Source organism: Pundamilia nyererei, unplaced genomic scaffold, assembly GCF_000239375.1.
Source record: "Pundamilia nyererei isolate P.nyererei 1_Seehausen unplaced genomic scaffold, PunNye1.0 scaffold00579, whole genome shotgun sequence".
In the NCBI taxonomy this organism is placed as follows: Eukaryota; Metazoa; Chordata; class Actinopteri; order Cichliformes; family Cichlidae; genus Pundamilia; species Pundamilia nyererei.
In genome coordinates, this window is record NW_005187980.1 from 94115 (window position 1) to 108390 (window position 14276).

The window sequence follows — 14276 nt, forward strand, 5'->3', positions numbered from 1 at the left end:
ATACATATGTTGTATAAAGGTTTTGCCCTGTGATTTTTGTCCATTCCCTTTCTCTCGTCATCTCTCTCTTTTCACCCTCCTTTTTCTCCCTTTCTTGTGTTTTCATAGGGAAAAGTTTCACACTGACCATCACAGTATTCACCAACCCTCCACAGGTGGCCACATACCAAAGAGCCATTAAAATCACAGTGGATGGTCCCAGAGAGCCGCGGCGTGAGTACTACTGACATACAAATGTTCACATTTTCCTCCTAGGCAAACGCTAACCTGGTGTTAAATACAGTTCGCTTGTAGATCAAATCAAATTACAAAAATACATATGCTTGTGGTCAGAAGTTTACGTACAGTCATGATGGGCATGAATGTCATGGTAATTTGGGGGTTTTAGTGAGGTTTAAATTGCTCTTTTTTCAAAGTGGAATGATTGTATATGTATATATTTATTTTCATTTCATTTTCATTTTTCATTTTATTTATAAAGCATCAGATCACCACAGCTGCCTCAAGGTGACTAAAAATGAGGAATTGGGTGAACAAGTTTGAACTCATTTTGGATTTTCTAGGATCTACACAGGCTGGTTAAATTGTTTCCTTTCCTGGCATGGATCCGGTTAAATGTTGTCCTTTGGGAAGCTTTGGGAAGGGCATTGCAGAATCTTTATGTTAGCCTGCTTTATCCATTACAAAACCAGTTTAATGTATCTTTGTTATCTTTGAGATTATTATCCTGTTAAATATATTGTTGTTTAAAAGTTTTAACCATCTCGCTGTTGACTGAAGTTAAAGAATTTAGAGGTCATCCTCCTCCTTCATCACTAGGAGAATAACAGCCCCAGAGCTTAACACTACCATCTCCATGCTTGACAGTTGGTACAGTGTTATTAGGCCTGAATGTTTCAGACTTACACCTAGAAAAATTACCTCTGGACACCTTGACCAAATAGCTCAGCTTTTCTCTTGTATATCTCTTTCTTCTTCTTTTCTTCTTCTCTTGTAAATATTTAGTTTTAGCCATGCTTGAAGGTCTTCATTTTGGAATAGGGGTTGACCGTCGATGGTGACACTAGTGTTCATAGTCCATGCCAGGATTGATCCTTGATCAATACTGCATTTTTGTTTATAAATGGTTCCAAAAGACCTTCGCAATTTGTGTTAATCTATAGTTCTCCTTAGATCTTCACTGAGTTTGTCGTTCCCCAGTTCCATGGTTCTGAGTATTGGTCAATCCAACAAGCGCTGTCGAGCAAACTCTTTTTATGCCACACAAGTTCTAATTGCTAACATGAAGTTAATAGAGCTTGGCCTTTAAAACATGAACCAGGGCTCTAGAGTGCGACCAATTTGGTCACAAATGCGACCAAATTTTTCGATGGTGCGACTAAAAAAAATCGTAGGTCACACTGGTGCGACCAAATGTTCGGGTAACAAGAAAAAATCTCTGCAACTCTGAAAGTCTCCGTGTGGTCAACAACAGACACACATTATGCCCCTATCGTGGACTAAACCAATTAGAGATAGTCAGGGGCGGGACCACTCTGATTGGCCGTGGTCTAGTTGAAAGTGCAGGTGGATAGAGAGAGATGAGTAGCTTGAATGAAGCGATATCGATTCATTAAATCCACTTTTAAATATAACCGTGTTTTGCCAGAAACGCCAGATTCCCAGATTAAAGTTCACAAAACAATTTCAACAACCACCAAACAGTAAATGGACACGGACACGCCATCGGGGCTGAATGCCGACAGCTCGCTGACTCTGATGCGCCGGGTCCGCGCTGTGTTTATGTCTTTTTGCGCTGATTCTGAGCTGCAGGTTTTGTCTCTCCAACCAAAATTCACCGAGCCAGCAGCAAAAGAAGATCCAAACTACGCTTCACATTTGATCAATGTCGTCATGAATTCCCTCTTACTATTGCTGTTTTGCTTCCACCACGATAAAAATCACTTCATGCACAACTCTCTCTCTCAGTGTATTTCAAGAACAGTTTCCCATCTCAAATCTCTGTTTTCTGCATTATTCTTTCGCTTATTACCCACCTGTCTACCGTTGTTTACAGCGCTGTCGGCCACTTTTTCTTTTCTTTTTTTACTTAACGACCTTGGATAAGAAAGCCTAGTTTCTGCTGTTCTATACTGAAGAAATTTTAACTTTTTTAAATCTATGCAAAATTGCAGAATATTGCAGAATATTTTTAAGGTTATCTGCTATAAAAGTCCAGGCCAGGAAAATCTCCTTCATGTTCTTCTGTGTTTTACTCTCAGTTACTTTCACACAAAGGCATCTGCTGTGATGTTCACAATTCTGATAAAGTCAGTACTGATAAATGATCAGAATTATAATATTTCTGACTGTCTGAGGCAAAATTGAATCGAATCAGGATTTGTGAATCGGAATTGAATGGATTATAGAAATCAGTGATGATACCCAGCCCTAGTGAGCAGCCTAGGCCTGACAGAAGTGGATGTAGCTGTGGGGAATAAGAAAAGATGAAAAGAACTATTGATAACTTTTTTGTTAAGGCCTGATCCTTCTGAAATTCATAGCCAGTGCTCTGACACAGTGCCATCAATCTTTGAATGCTGAAAAAGCACAGTGTATCCAGAAAACACATTATATGTCGTCATAAATGCACTCCCCAAGTGTTCCCTCTACCACTGCCTTTCAGCGGCAGGCAGCAGCAAACAGGTCGTCAGAGGAGGTCGAGATGATGATTAAGTTGAACATTTTCTACAATATTGCCAAAGAGTGCCAAAGCACTTTAAGCACAAAATTGTTAGTTAATCATTTACAAATGAATACTGTCTATATGGACTGCAATTTTCCCCCCAAAAAGTGCACATGTAAAACTGTGGTGTTAAGCGATGCGGTTCAAAAATTTGAGTGCACCTAACTTTTGTGCTGATGCGCCTAAGAAAAAAAGTTAGGCGTACCAGTGCAACCATGGCGAAAAGTTAGTCTAGAGCCCTGTGAACTGTCAGAATCATCTTTGAACCTGTGAGCAGAGAAAATCCCAAATAAAGTCAAACTTGATAACCCACCTCTCATTTTTTTAAATCACTAAAAATGTATGCAGTGCAATCATTCCACTTTTGAAAAAAAACAATTAAAAGAATTATTAAAAGCAAAGAATTACCATGACATTCATGTCCAAGTGAAGTACAAACGGACTGCAAAAAAATTGAGACACTAAACAAATTGTGAATAAAACCTGAATGCAATGATGTGGAGATGGCAAATGTCAATATTTTATTCAGAGTAGAACGTAGATGACAGATCAAAAGTTTAATCCGAGAAAATGTTTCATTTGAAAGGAAAAATATGTTGATTCAAAATTACACGGTGTCAACAAATCCCAAAAAAGTTGGGACAAGTAGCAATAAGAGGCTGGAAAAAGTAAATTTGAGCATAACAAAGAGCTGGAAGACCAATTAACACTAATTAGGTTAATTGGCAACATGATTGGGTATAAAAAGAGCTTCTCAAAGTGGCAGTGTCTCTCAGAAGCCAAGATGGGTAGAGGATCACCAATTCCCACAATGTTGCGCAGAAAGATAGTGGAGCAATATCAGAAAGGTGTTACCCAGCGAAAAATTGCAAAGACTTTGCAGTTATCATCATCAACTGTGCATAACATCATCCGAAGATTCAGAGAATCTGGAACAATCTTTGTGCGTGAGGGTCAAGGGCGTAAACCCATACTGGATGCCCACGATCTCCGGGCCCTTAAACGACACTGCACCACAAACAGGAATGTTACTGTAAAGGAAATCACAGAATGGGCTCAGGAATACGTCCAGAAACCATCGTCAGTGAACACAATCCACCGTGCCATCCGCGCTGCCAGCTGAAACTCTACAGTGCAAAGAAGAAGCCATTTCTAAGCAAGATCCACAAGCTCAGGCGTTTTCACTGGGCCAGGGATCATTTAAACTGGAGTGTGGCAAAATGGAAGACTGCTCTGTGGTCAGATGAGTCACGATTCGAAGTTCTTTTTGGAAATGTGGGACGCCATGTCATTCGGACCAAAGAGGACAAGGACAACCCAAGTTGTTATCAACGCTCAGTTCAGAAGCCTGCATCTCTGATGGTATGCATGAGTGCGTGTGGCATGGACAGCTTGCATGTCTAGAAAGGCACCATCAATGCAAAAAAATACATTCAGGTTCTAGAACAACATATGCTCCCATCCAGACGTCATCTCTTTCAAGGAAGACCCTGCGTTTTTCAACAAGATAATGCCAGACCACATTCTGCATCAATCACAACATCATGGCTGCGTAGGAGAAGGATCCTGAAATGGCCAGTCTGCAGTCCAGATCTTTCACCTATAGAGAACATTTGGCGCATCATAAAGAGGAAGGTGCGACAAAGAAGGCCCAAGACGATTGAACAGTTAGAGGCCTGTATTAGACAAGAATGGGAGAGCATTCCTGTTTCTAAACTTGAGAAACTGGTCTCCTCGGTCCCCAGACGTCTGTAGAGTGTTGTAAGAAGAAGGGGAGATGCCACACAGTGGTGAAAATGGCCTTGTCCCAACTTTTTGGGGATTTGTTGACACCATGACATTTTGTATCACCATATTGTTCCCTTAAAATCATACATTTTCTCAGTTTCAACTTTTGTTCCGTGATTTATGTTCTGAAGAAAATATTGACATTTGCCATCTCCACATCGTTGCATTCAGTTTTTATTCACAATTTGTTTAGTGTCCCGACTTTTTTGGAATCCGGTTTGTATTTTGGCATTGTTTATTGGGCTCGCAGAACAAGGCATGGTAATAATAAATGAACCTGAAAACTAAAAAACAAACTTCTGATGTGCCATTGTTTAAAGGGTTTCCTTTTAACAACACATTAGACTCACCAATAATAAACAACTTTTTTTTAATTTAGTTTATTACAAAAGGTCGACCTACCAAATGTAAGACCTTTTTACTGTATTTGGTGCTAGGCTGCATTTATATCATGCCATTTTAATTGTCCCGACTCAACAACAGCTGACCTACCTCAACTGCAATTTGCACATCAGTACACTTTGCACACTAACTTTATTTTGCACATTGAGCTTCTTTGTACATCCATTTACATCTGCATACCTCACTTGTCTTCACTTACTTATTTTTGTACTTATTTAACTTTCACTATTTTTATCCTTATTTTTATCTTCATATATCTAATATCTTGTCTTATTGTTATCCTTGTTTATCTTGTTCCTCCAACCCTACCTACTTGGCATTTGTGTATGGACAGCAAAGGAAGAATTTCATTGCACAGAGAAATGCTATTTCTTCTGTACACATGACAATAAACACTTTGAATTATAATAATATTATTAACAATTTCTTAGGATAATATGTTTTATTTAATGTCATTATTTCATCAATTTTATTTTATTTTGTGAACTGCATACTCAGTGAAGACGCACCCCTGCAGACAAACTTTCAATTGAGTATTTTCATAAGGGGAACCTGATGCAACACTTACTTCCTCTCCCACTGAGTATGATGAAACACGGGGATTTCTTTAGGCTTACGAATGGGAGAAGAAAGAAGATAGACGTGTTTCTTCTAATAAATGCTAATAAGTGTCATTAAAATAACATTAGTCCACTTCACTTCCATATGACATGAACAAAGTGAAACTGGTCAGAACAAGAGGAGAAGTAACAAAACAACAGGAGCACTTGTCAAATCTGCTTAGCTGTGAATACCCATCACTCGTCTATAACTCACCCATGCACACACAGTATAAATACACAAATGCACACTTCCCTTGTTGTGAGGAAGTGCCTGTAACTAGAGCTCAGTATCAGAGCTTTAAAGTGCAGCCACACATACACACAGTGTAATCACATCACAAGCATGGAGTGCTTTGCTGACAACTCAATAAATTTCAGGAATTTTGAGCTCAGGAGTGATACTTGAAATTCTAACGATTTCCTCTTAACTTTCTGCCTCAGGTCATCGTCAGAAGATGGACGAAGTCAAACCAGGCTCCCTGGCTTTCTCTGAGAGGCTAACAGAACTGGAACAGCTGAGAAGGAGCTCCATGAGGGTGACACCTCCTCATCACCATCATCAATCGTCAGCCAACAGTCGCCAACCTCCAACTCTCAACTCTGCCGCTTTCTCCAGCCCCACGCACACTCAGATAACTCCTGGTAAGGATGTTTATGTCCTTCAAATCAGTCACTCATGTTCCTACCTGTCCACAACTGTACAACTGAACTGTTATATATATCACCATTTTCATTAACTGATGCCCCTTTAATGTGGATCCATATCAATGACAGTCATCCAGCTTTCCTGATGTAGGTGTAAAGGATATAGTAGCTGTTTTTCAACCAGACCCAGGTTCATTGTACTATGTGTCAGTGTTAAATAGCAAGTTCGAAGGTGAGATGAAGTTGTTATAACCATGGGCAGAGAAATGACCATCAACGATTGTGAAGTGGGTCTGGGTTTATTTCACGTTAGATCAAAGGAAAGACACACATGAACTTCTCAACTCTTCAAAAGAAAACTAAGTTGGATCCAAGTGGGTCACTACATCCAGGTCTTCACACTGTATATACTGGTTTGAAAATAGGGATTGTCCTTTTCCCGATTTACTTTTTTTATATATGTTTGTCACATTTAATGTTTCAGCTCATTAAACAAATTTAAATAGTAGACAAAAAAAAGGAAACACAAAATGCATTTTCTAAATGAAGGTGTTTATGATTAAGGGGGAAAAAAATCCAAACTCTAATCTCTTAATCATTTGTGTTGAGAACAGACATGGGCAACGCGTTACGGTAATCCAATAAATTTTTGTCAAGTAACGACTAAGGTAAGGGATTACTGTTGCAAAAAAGGTCATTAAGCATGTTGCGTTACTGTGTTACTAAAACCGTGATTTTTTTGTGAGAGTGTCTCATGACAGTGATGTAAGCGTGTGCGACGTTCGTGACAACAGCTGTGATCAACAGTGGATCATATAACAAGTGCGGCAGCGAGTTTGAGTGTGCAGCGTTTAAAGCGTGGAAGTGCTGACCTTACTTGGAGTTTGATTCCATAAAAAGTGACAAAAACATTTGCGTCCTCTGTTCACTGTGTGGGAAGAAAACTTCTTTTTACAGCAAAAAAACCCCAGAACTCCCGAGCAAACGCCAAATACGCTGCCGCTGGAATGTGCCATTCATAGAGAAACTGCCGTATCCTTCCACTGACCGCTGCGGCACACTTGCACCAGGGTAAACCTCCGCCTGCCTCATTCCTGCTAAACAGGTGTAAATAGAGCAACAGGACCACTGAGTCTTTGATTTTATTTATTTTCTGCTGTGTTTTACTTCATTCTATTTAAAAGACTGAGTGTTAACACAAAAAATATTTTATTTTATGTGCTGGAATGACAGAAAACAGGTTTAAATGTTAAACAAATTTCTCCCAGTCAGAGAATGTTGCAGATAATTTAATGTTTGCTTGATGCATAAAGTTAAAAGATTAAAACTAACTAACTTTTCCATCTGATTACATTTTGTATGATGGATTATGCAGAAAAAGTAGAATTGGGCTGAAAGATCTATCGATTTATCACCTATTCAGGTTGTAAATCATGTTTTAAAAAGTAACTAAGTAACTAATCACTTCTGAAAATAAGTAATAGGTAAAGTAACAGGATTACTTTTTGGGGGAAGTAATCAGTAATTAATTACTAGTTACTTTTTTCAAGTAACTTGACCAACACTGGTTAAGAATATGATTAAAATACAGCCACATAAATAATTATTTGATTCCCTGCTGAATTTATAAGTTTGCTCACAAAGAAATGACCAATATCTAATTTTAATCAAGACAGATAGCATATCAACCCAAAATTCAGAAAAACCACATTTCATAAACGTTATAAATTGATTCGCATGTCACTGAGTGACTTAAGTACACATATGAATGAACACTTCGGATTGTAAAGGGAAAAAAAACATCATACTGGATGGCTATACTGATATGGACTGGGTATGTTTGATGGAAATGAAGATGATCAACCTACAGAGGGCTGAATTCAAAGACACTCCAAAAGTCAAAGACAAAATTTTTGCCGAAATTTCATTGCAGCAGTTGAAAATGGTAGTCAATAGGTTGCCATGTGTCACGGGCATGTTCCTGTTGAGACTACAGATCATCTCCTAGGGGATCTCATCCCACATCTGGACAAGGGTATAACAGTCTGGACGACCTGACGTCCAACCTGGTGGTGTTGGATGGAGCAAACCATAATGTCCCAGAGGATTAAACATTAGATTTAGGTCAGGGGAGCATTGGGGAAAGTCAGTGGTGTCTCTTTCTGAAGCTCCATGCAAGATCTTGCTCATTCGATCAGTTCCTAATATTTAAATTTACAGTAATGGATTACACAGTAGTGGGAATACATTTCATTACAGCAGAGTGTCTTTTGGAAAGTGCTGTAACTAAATTTAAGGACATAATTCCTCTACTTTTACACTTTTCAATACCATGTGCCAAAACAGCACAAAGCAGCTATCTAAAGTCTACTGTGGCAGAAGTCGATTATCTTGCTGTTACATTCATACTGCAAAGTGACGTGCAAGGGACGACACAGCCATGAGGGACAATGCGAACAGTAACAGAACCAAAAGCAGATCTAAAAAAAGCAGATAATGAGGGAGTTGGCCTGGCCAAGAGGTTAGTCTGAAAGGCTGCAGCAGCTTGAGTGGCTGGTTTGGCCATAAGGCAAGGTCTACAGGCAGGCATTGAGGAGGTCTGCCTTGGAGGCCAACAATTTAGAAAGGAATTGAGGGGGCATCATGGGTAACAGTGTTTGAGGAGATGTGGCCAATCCAGTTATATGGCAGGAGGCTATTTTTTACTCCGGCGATGATTTATTGGACGCCAACTGTGGTGTCAGAAACCTTTGAGCGACAGGACTGGAGGCTGACAATGGTGGCAAAGACTGGATTCCAGCGACTGCAGCAGAGCCTCTCCGGTGGTTTGGATGGAGGACAGCATCGAAGGAAGCTCTCAGATGGCTGTAAGGTGATTAGAGTGACAGACTCCCTTAAGCTGGGTTGGAGGTCCACATAGGCAGTGGAGTTGACAGACCCCATCAGATGGCTGTACCGGACACACCGGGGATCGGTGAAGGTGGAGTCAATGGAACGCCTCTGGAGGCTTGGTAGGGGACCAGCATTGGCGAAGGCGACGGATACTTGGTCCAGATGACGCTCGTTAATGCATCAACGCATTAACGAGCTAGCCGCGCCAACACGTTCACGCCATACAGCCCTCGCACGAGGCGATCTGCGTTAACTAACGGGGATTTGGGCTGATGAGTCCAAATTTGTCTACAGGAAATCATACTATCCAGGGAGAACACGAACAAAGATCAAAGGGAGACTCGGACACAATATTGGACAGTTGTTAGGGAAGTGGGGACAGCTGGGAACACATCAGGGACAAATCAGGAGTAACAAGACAGGGGAAGCAAAACTGAATATGCCACACACAGGACAAGTGAATAAAACTGGAAGTAGCACTGAGACCAAGACTAAGAAACAAGCTTGACACAGGGACAGAAGACAAATCATGGAGACAAGACCAAGGCAAGAGAATGGGAACACGAAGAGAAACTATAACTGCTAACCAACTAAAGGCACAGATGACAGGAATAATCCAAAACCCATAGACAGAAATAAGAACCAAGAATAATCATAAAAACAAGACAACCACCAAAAATGCCAAAGCTCAAAATCCTCGATCAGCAACCCAGGAAAAGAAGGAAAAGAAAAGCTAGTCCATTTAACTCTGCTTCTAGTGATAACAGGCATTTGTGTGTCATTTATCTTCTTGTGGCTTTAGTTAATGAGATCTGTTATCTTCTCCATGGATGCTCTATGTTGTACCGAAAGAAAGTATTTGTTTCTCCTCATCTTCAGTGGAGGTGACACAGAATGTCAGTTCCTACTTATGTGTGCATTTAAATATATATATGTGTGTGTGTGTGTGTGTGTGTGTGTGTGTGTGTGTGTGTGTGTGTGTGTGTGTGTGTGAGGACACAACTGGCATCTTAAGGAGGAAATGAGAGTCAGCTAGCAGGAAGTGCTACTGTGATAGAAAAAAATTGTATGTAACTGTCACAAACTAAAAAGAAAAAGCTCACATACTACAGCTGCCATATGTAGCTTAAATGCCCCTTCCAGCTGAAACAGTTCAGAAGTGAATCAACTGAACTGTTTTTGTGCTGTTTAAAAATATGTTAAAAGGAATAAAACTCAAAGTAAAATTCCAGATAACTAAGCAGCCAAACATCATAACATTGCTCAAAACGAACCTGTTTTAAGGAACCTTAAGTTCAAATACGCAAAAAAAAATACATTTGTTGGATTCCTGTTATAACATTCTTACTACCTTTAAAACGACTGTACTGTAGCATGGCATGGAGGCATGGAGGTAATGTGACTGTGGTGGATGATTGCTTTCTATGAACAGTTTGATATTTCTTTCATGTATTTTCAAGCTGTGACGATGAGCGGAGATGTAAAGTAGCAGAAGAGGTGTGTGTACACTGAGTGAAAAAGAAACAGAGGTGATCTCTAAGTGCTTCCTACTGTCATGGACCCTGTTAAAATGAAGAAAAAAATCAACGTTCAGCAGTTAACTTACTTTTTCCTCGCCCTTTCTTCTCTGAACAACCTGTCGCTCTCACTAACCCCACCAAGCGTTCATTTCTAATTTGTCTTCCTTTCTTTCACATCTATAATTTCTCCATGCTGTGAATAAACAAACATGCACGTAGCTGTATCTCCGTTACATTTGAAATGGCAGCTTATTACACATTTGTGTTGTTGGCTCTCTCTGCGCTATTGTATCACTTCCAGTTCCTGTTAAATGCACAGTGGTATTTTGTGTAGCCAATTTAATTTAAACCTTCAGATAATGACTTATCACATAGTTTCATCTTTACATGCCTTATCCAAAGCACACGCCGCTGAACCAGCTGATAAGTTTCTAGTATTCATTCATTTTGTCTTTAGGTATTCGCTACCTTAGCTCATAGCCAAGTCACTGGCAGCGTGGCTTCTTTACTTGTCCCTCCCACATTTTCCTGCTCAGCATGTCAGACATATAGCTACTCTTCAGCATCCTTTACAAATATTTGTGAGAAATGTAGCCTATTTGCAGCTCTGGAGGCCAGGCTTAGTGAATTGGAAACGCGACTCCGCAACCTGGGAAATCCTTAACATAGTGTACACTGTTAAGTGCCAGGAGGATTGCCAGGATTTATACATGGGGGAAACCAAACAACCTCTGGTGAAGCGGATGGCACAAAACAGAACAGCTGTGGGGTGGCTGTGGCTCAGGTGGTAGAGCAGATCAGCTGCTGATTGGGTGGTTGGTGGTTCGATTCCTGGCTCCCCAGTCTGCATGCCAAATATCCTTGGGCAAGATACTAACCCCAATTGGCCCACCCTCCTCGATGCGTTCATCGGAGTGTGAATGTGTGTGAATGTTAATTAGTTGCACTTGAGTTTAGAAGTGCCTGTATGAGTGGGTGTGAATGGGTGAATGAGGCATGTTGTATACAGCGTTTTGAGTACTCTGGGAGAGTAGAGAGTAGAAAAGCGCTGTATAAGAATCAGTCCATTTACCATTTACCGCCTTGTCAGGCCAGGACTCTGCAGTCTATCCTACACATACAGGCCAGTGGACACTCTTTCAAGGATGAGGATGTAGCATCCTGGACAGGGAGGAACGCTGGTTTGAGGGTGGAGTCAAGGAGGCCATTTACGTGAAAAGGGAAAGACCATCTCTGAATCGAGGAGGGGCCTAAGGGTACATCTGTCATCAAATCAAATTCAAATTTTATTTGTCACATACACAGTCATACACAGTACGATATGCAGTGAAATGCTTAGACAACTGCTTGTGACCTAAAGAAAAATGAAAAGGCTATGAATAAGATAGGAAATAAATATGAAAATTTAAAAGGGTAAATTTAACTAGGAAGGAATAAAATAAAATAAAATATAAAAATTAAAGTTAAAAATGAAATAACTGTACAACACAAATTAGAATGAAGGGTAAATTTAACTGGGAAAGAATAAGATAAAATATATGAGTTAAAGTTGAAAATAAAATAACTCTACAACAAAATACACAATATAAAGTTTAGAAATATATAAGAATGTATGAAGAAATATAAATATATATATATACAGTAACAGCAGCTGTACAAGTATTAAATGGAAATGAAGAAATATAATGTCCAGTGTTGTGCAATCCACATTTGTAAGCGTCGTACACCATCTTACATGCTGTGATTGCAGCCATTCCCCAACTCTCTGTGAATGGGACCCATGGATATTGATCAGTGGTCTTTGATCAATGATCAGTGGTCTTCCTTACAGATGGCCTTCTAATAGGATCAGTGCCTTTATCGTTACAAAACCTTTGAAGAGATCATATAGGACTAGGGATGGGTACCGGTGTCCGGTGACATAAACGGTAGTAACCAGACCGAAAAGCAGCGCACATTTCGGTGCTTTATTTCGGTGCTTTTTTCTCCTGAGCTGTGATACACTTCTAGCCAATCATTTTACGTTTCCGAGGATAGTAGGCGGGGCTAGGTACGTACGTTCTGTTAGAGCAGAGCTACAGATTAAAAATGTCCAAGGCGAAGCGGTCAAAAGTCTGGCTGTACTTCACAGCAAAAGATGCAAACTCAGCAGCAACAAGTGCTTTAAGCTGATACTGTGATACTGTCAAAGGAGGTAACACCAAGAATCCGATTAAACAGCTGGCGACGCATAGCGTTTTTTTTAAAAGCCGAGAAATGCGCCGTATTTTATAGCTTGCTGCGAGACCTCACACCGTGCACGTCGGGTGGGTTGCCAGTTATCGGACCCGGAGCAACATCCCCCAAAAACCCGAAGAGTAGAGTCCTGGCCCCTAGCCCTGCCAGTGTAGCAGAAATGATGAGGATGATGATGCAGCAGCAGCCGTTCTTCTCTGCGTGAGTAGGTTAATGTAGTTCATGTGTAATTTACGTTGAGTAGGCTAACCACGTTATTACATAAATGCATGTAAGGTGAACTAGCAAACATCATCATAGCTACATGCTGCTGTCTTCTTGTTTGATGGCAGATACTCCCTTCACCCTGGCCAAAAAGGCTAAAATGACCAAAGAAAAAGTGGGAAACAGTTAAACATGAGAGGTTTTTGGACAAAGTTTGTGTTTTTTCCATTGTTTAAGCACTGCTTCCAGCCAAGAGTGATACCATATATGCCACATAGCTGCAGAAAAGGCACACATTGTTATCTTTTTACAAAAAAAACAAAACAGCTGAATATGAGAGGTTTTTGGACAAAGTTTGTGTTCTCCATTCTTTAAGCACCGGTTCGAGCACCGTTTAAGCACCGGCACCGTTTCAAAAGTACCGATTTGGCACCGGTATCGGATAAAACCTAAACGATACCCATCCCTATATAGGACCATTAAAAGCAAAGGACTCTGATGCTGAACTGGCTTTTCTACAGGCATTTCAAAGTTCCTGTTCCTGCCAGTCTTTTGGACCTCAAACAGCTCAAGACTTGATCATTTTGTTAAGACTTGACAAAGTGAGTCCAAGAAATACAGAGTTAGAATTAACACGTGTTGTGTAAAAAAGCTTTATATATCTTTACATACTTTGTCTGCATAGCTGCAATTTTCAAGTCTTCCACTGCCCACAAATATTACCTGTTGGGCTGATTAAGACCCAGTTTGCCTCTTATAGCACCAGGAATGCTCAGATGCTCCTCACTGTGTGAAAGGTTAGGATCTACTAATACTGATACAGGCAGATAGCCCTTTAACTCATGGGACTACCATCAATACCAGTGTGAAAACCCATGCCAACCCAACCAATTCCATTTGTGAGTGACTGGGAGAAAATCCAGAGAACAAGCCTCCATACTTAAGCTCTGGGTACAGAATACCACCACAAGTTGGAGGTGGAAATACACTGTCCTGCCACTTCATTAAATACTAACCAGGAGCCACCCATGAGCCAGTAGCCTTGGTAAAAGCCTTGAAATAAACAAAGCAAGTAAATGTCAAAACAGGGTGCTGGTTGAGCTCAGTTGGATAAGCAGGTGATCAAATGCTGCATGGCTGAGAGTGGCCAGCCCAGGTTTGAGTCCGACCCGTGGCCCGTTGCCATGTCTCCCCCTCTGCTTTCCTGTCAGTCTTCACTCCACCTTTCTAATAAAGCTGTAAGAAGGGCGATTTTTGTTTGTA

The 14276-nt window shown here is 40.5% G+C and overlaps 1 protein-coding gene across 1 annotated transcript in view; it reads left to right on the forward strand.

Annotated features, from left to right (window-relative positions):
* Positions 1-14276, forward strand: part of runx1 (RUNX family transcription factor 1) — a 28138-nt gene that overhangs the window by 10139 nt on the left and 3723 nt on the right. The window contains exons 5-6 of the mRNA XM_005754518.1: positions 109-213; positions 5959-6159. Of these exons, the coding sequence (XP_005754575.1) occupies positions 109-213; positions 5959-6159 (306 nt within the window). The remainder of the gene's footprint in view (positions 1-108; positions 214-5958; positions 6160-14276) is intronic.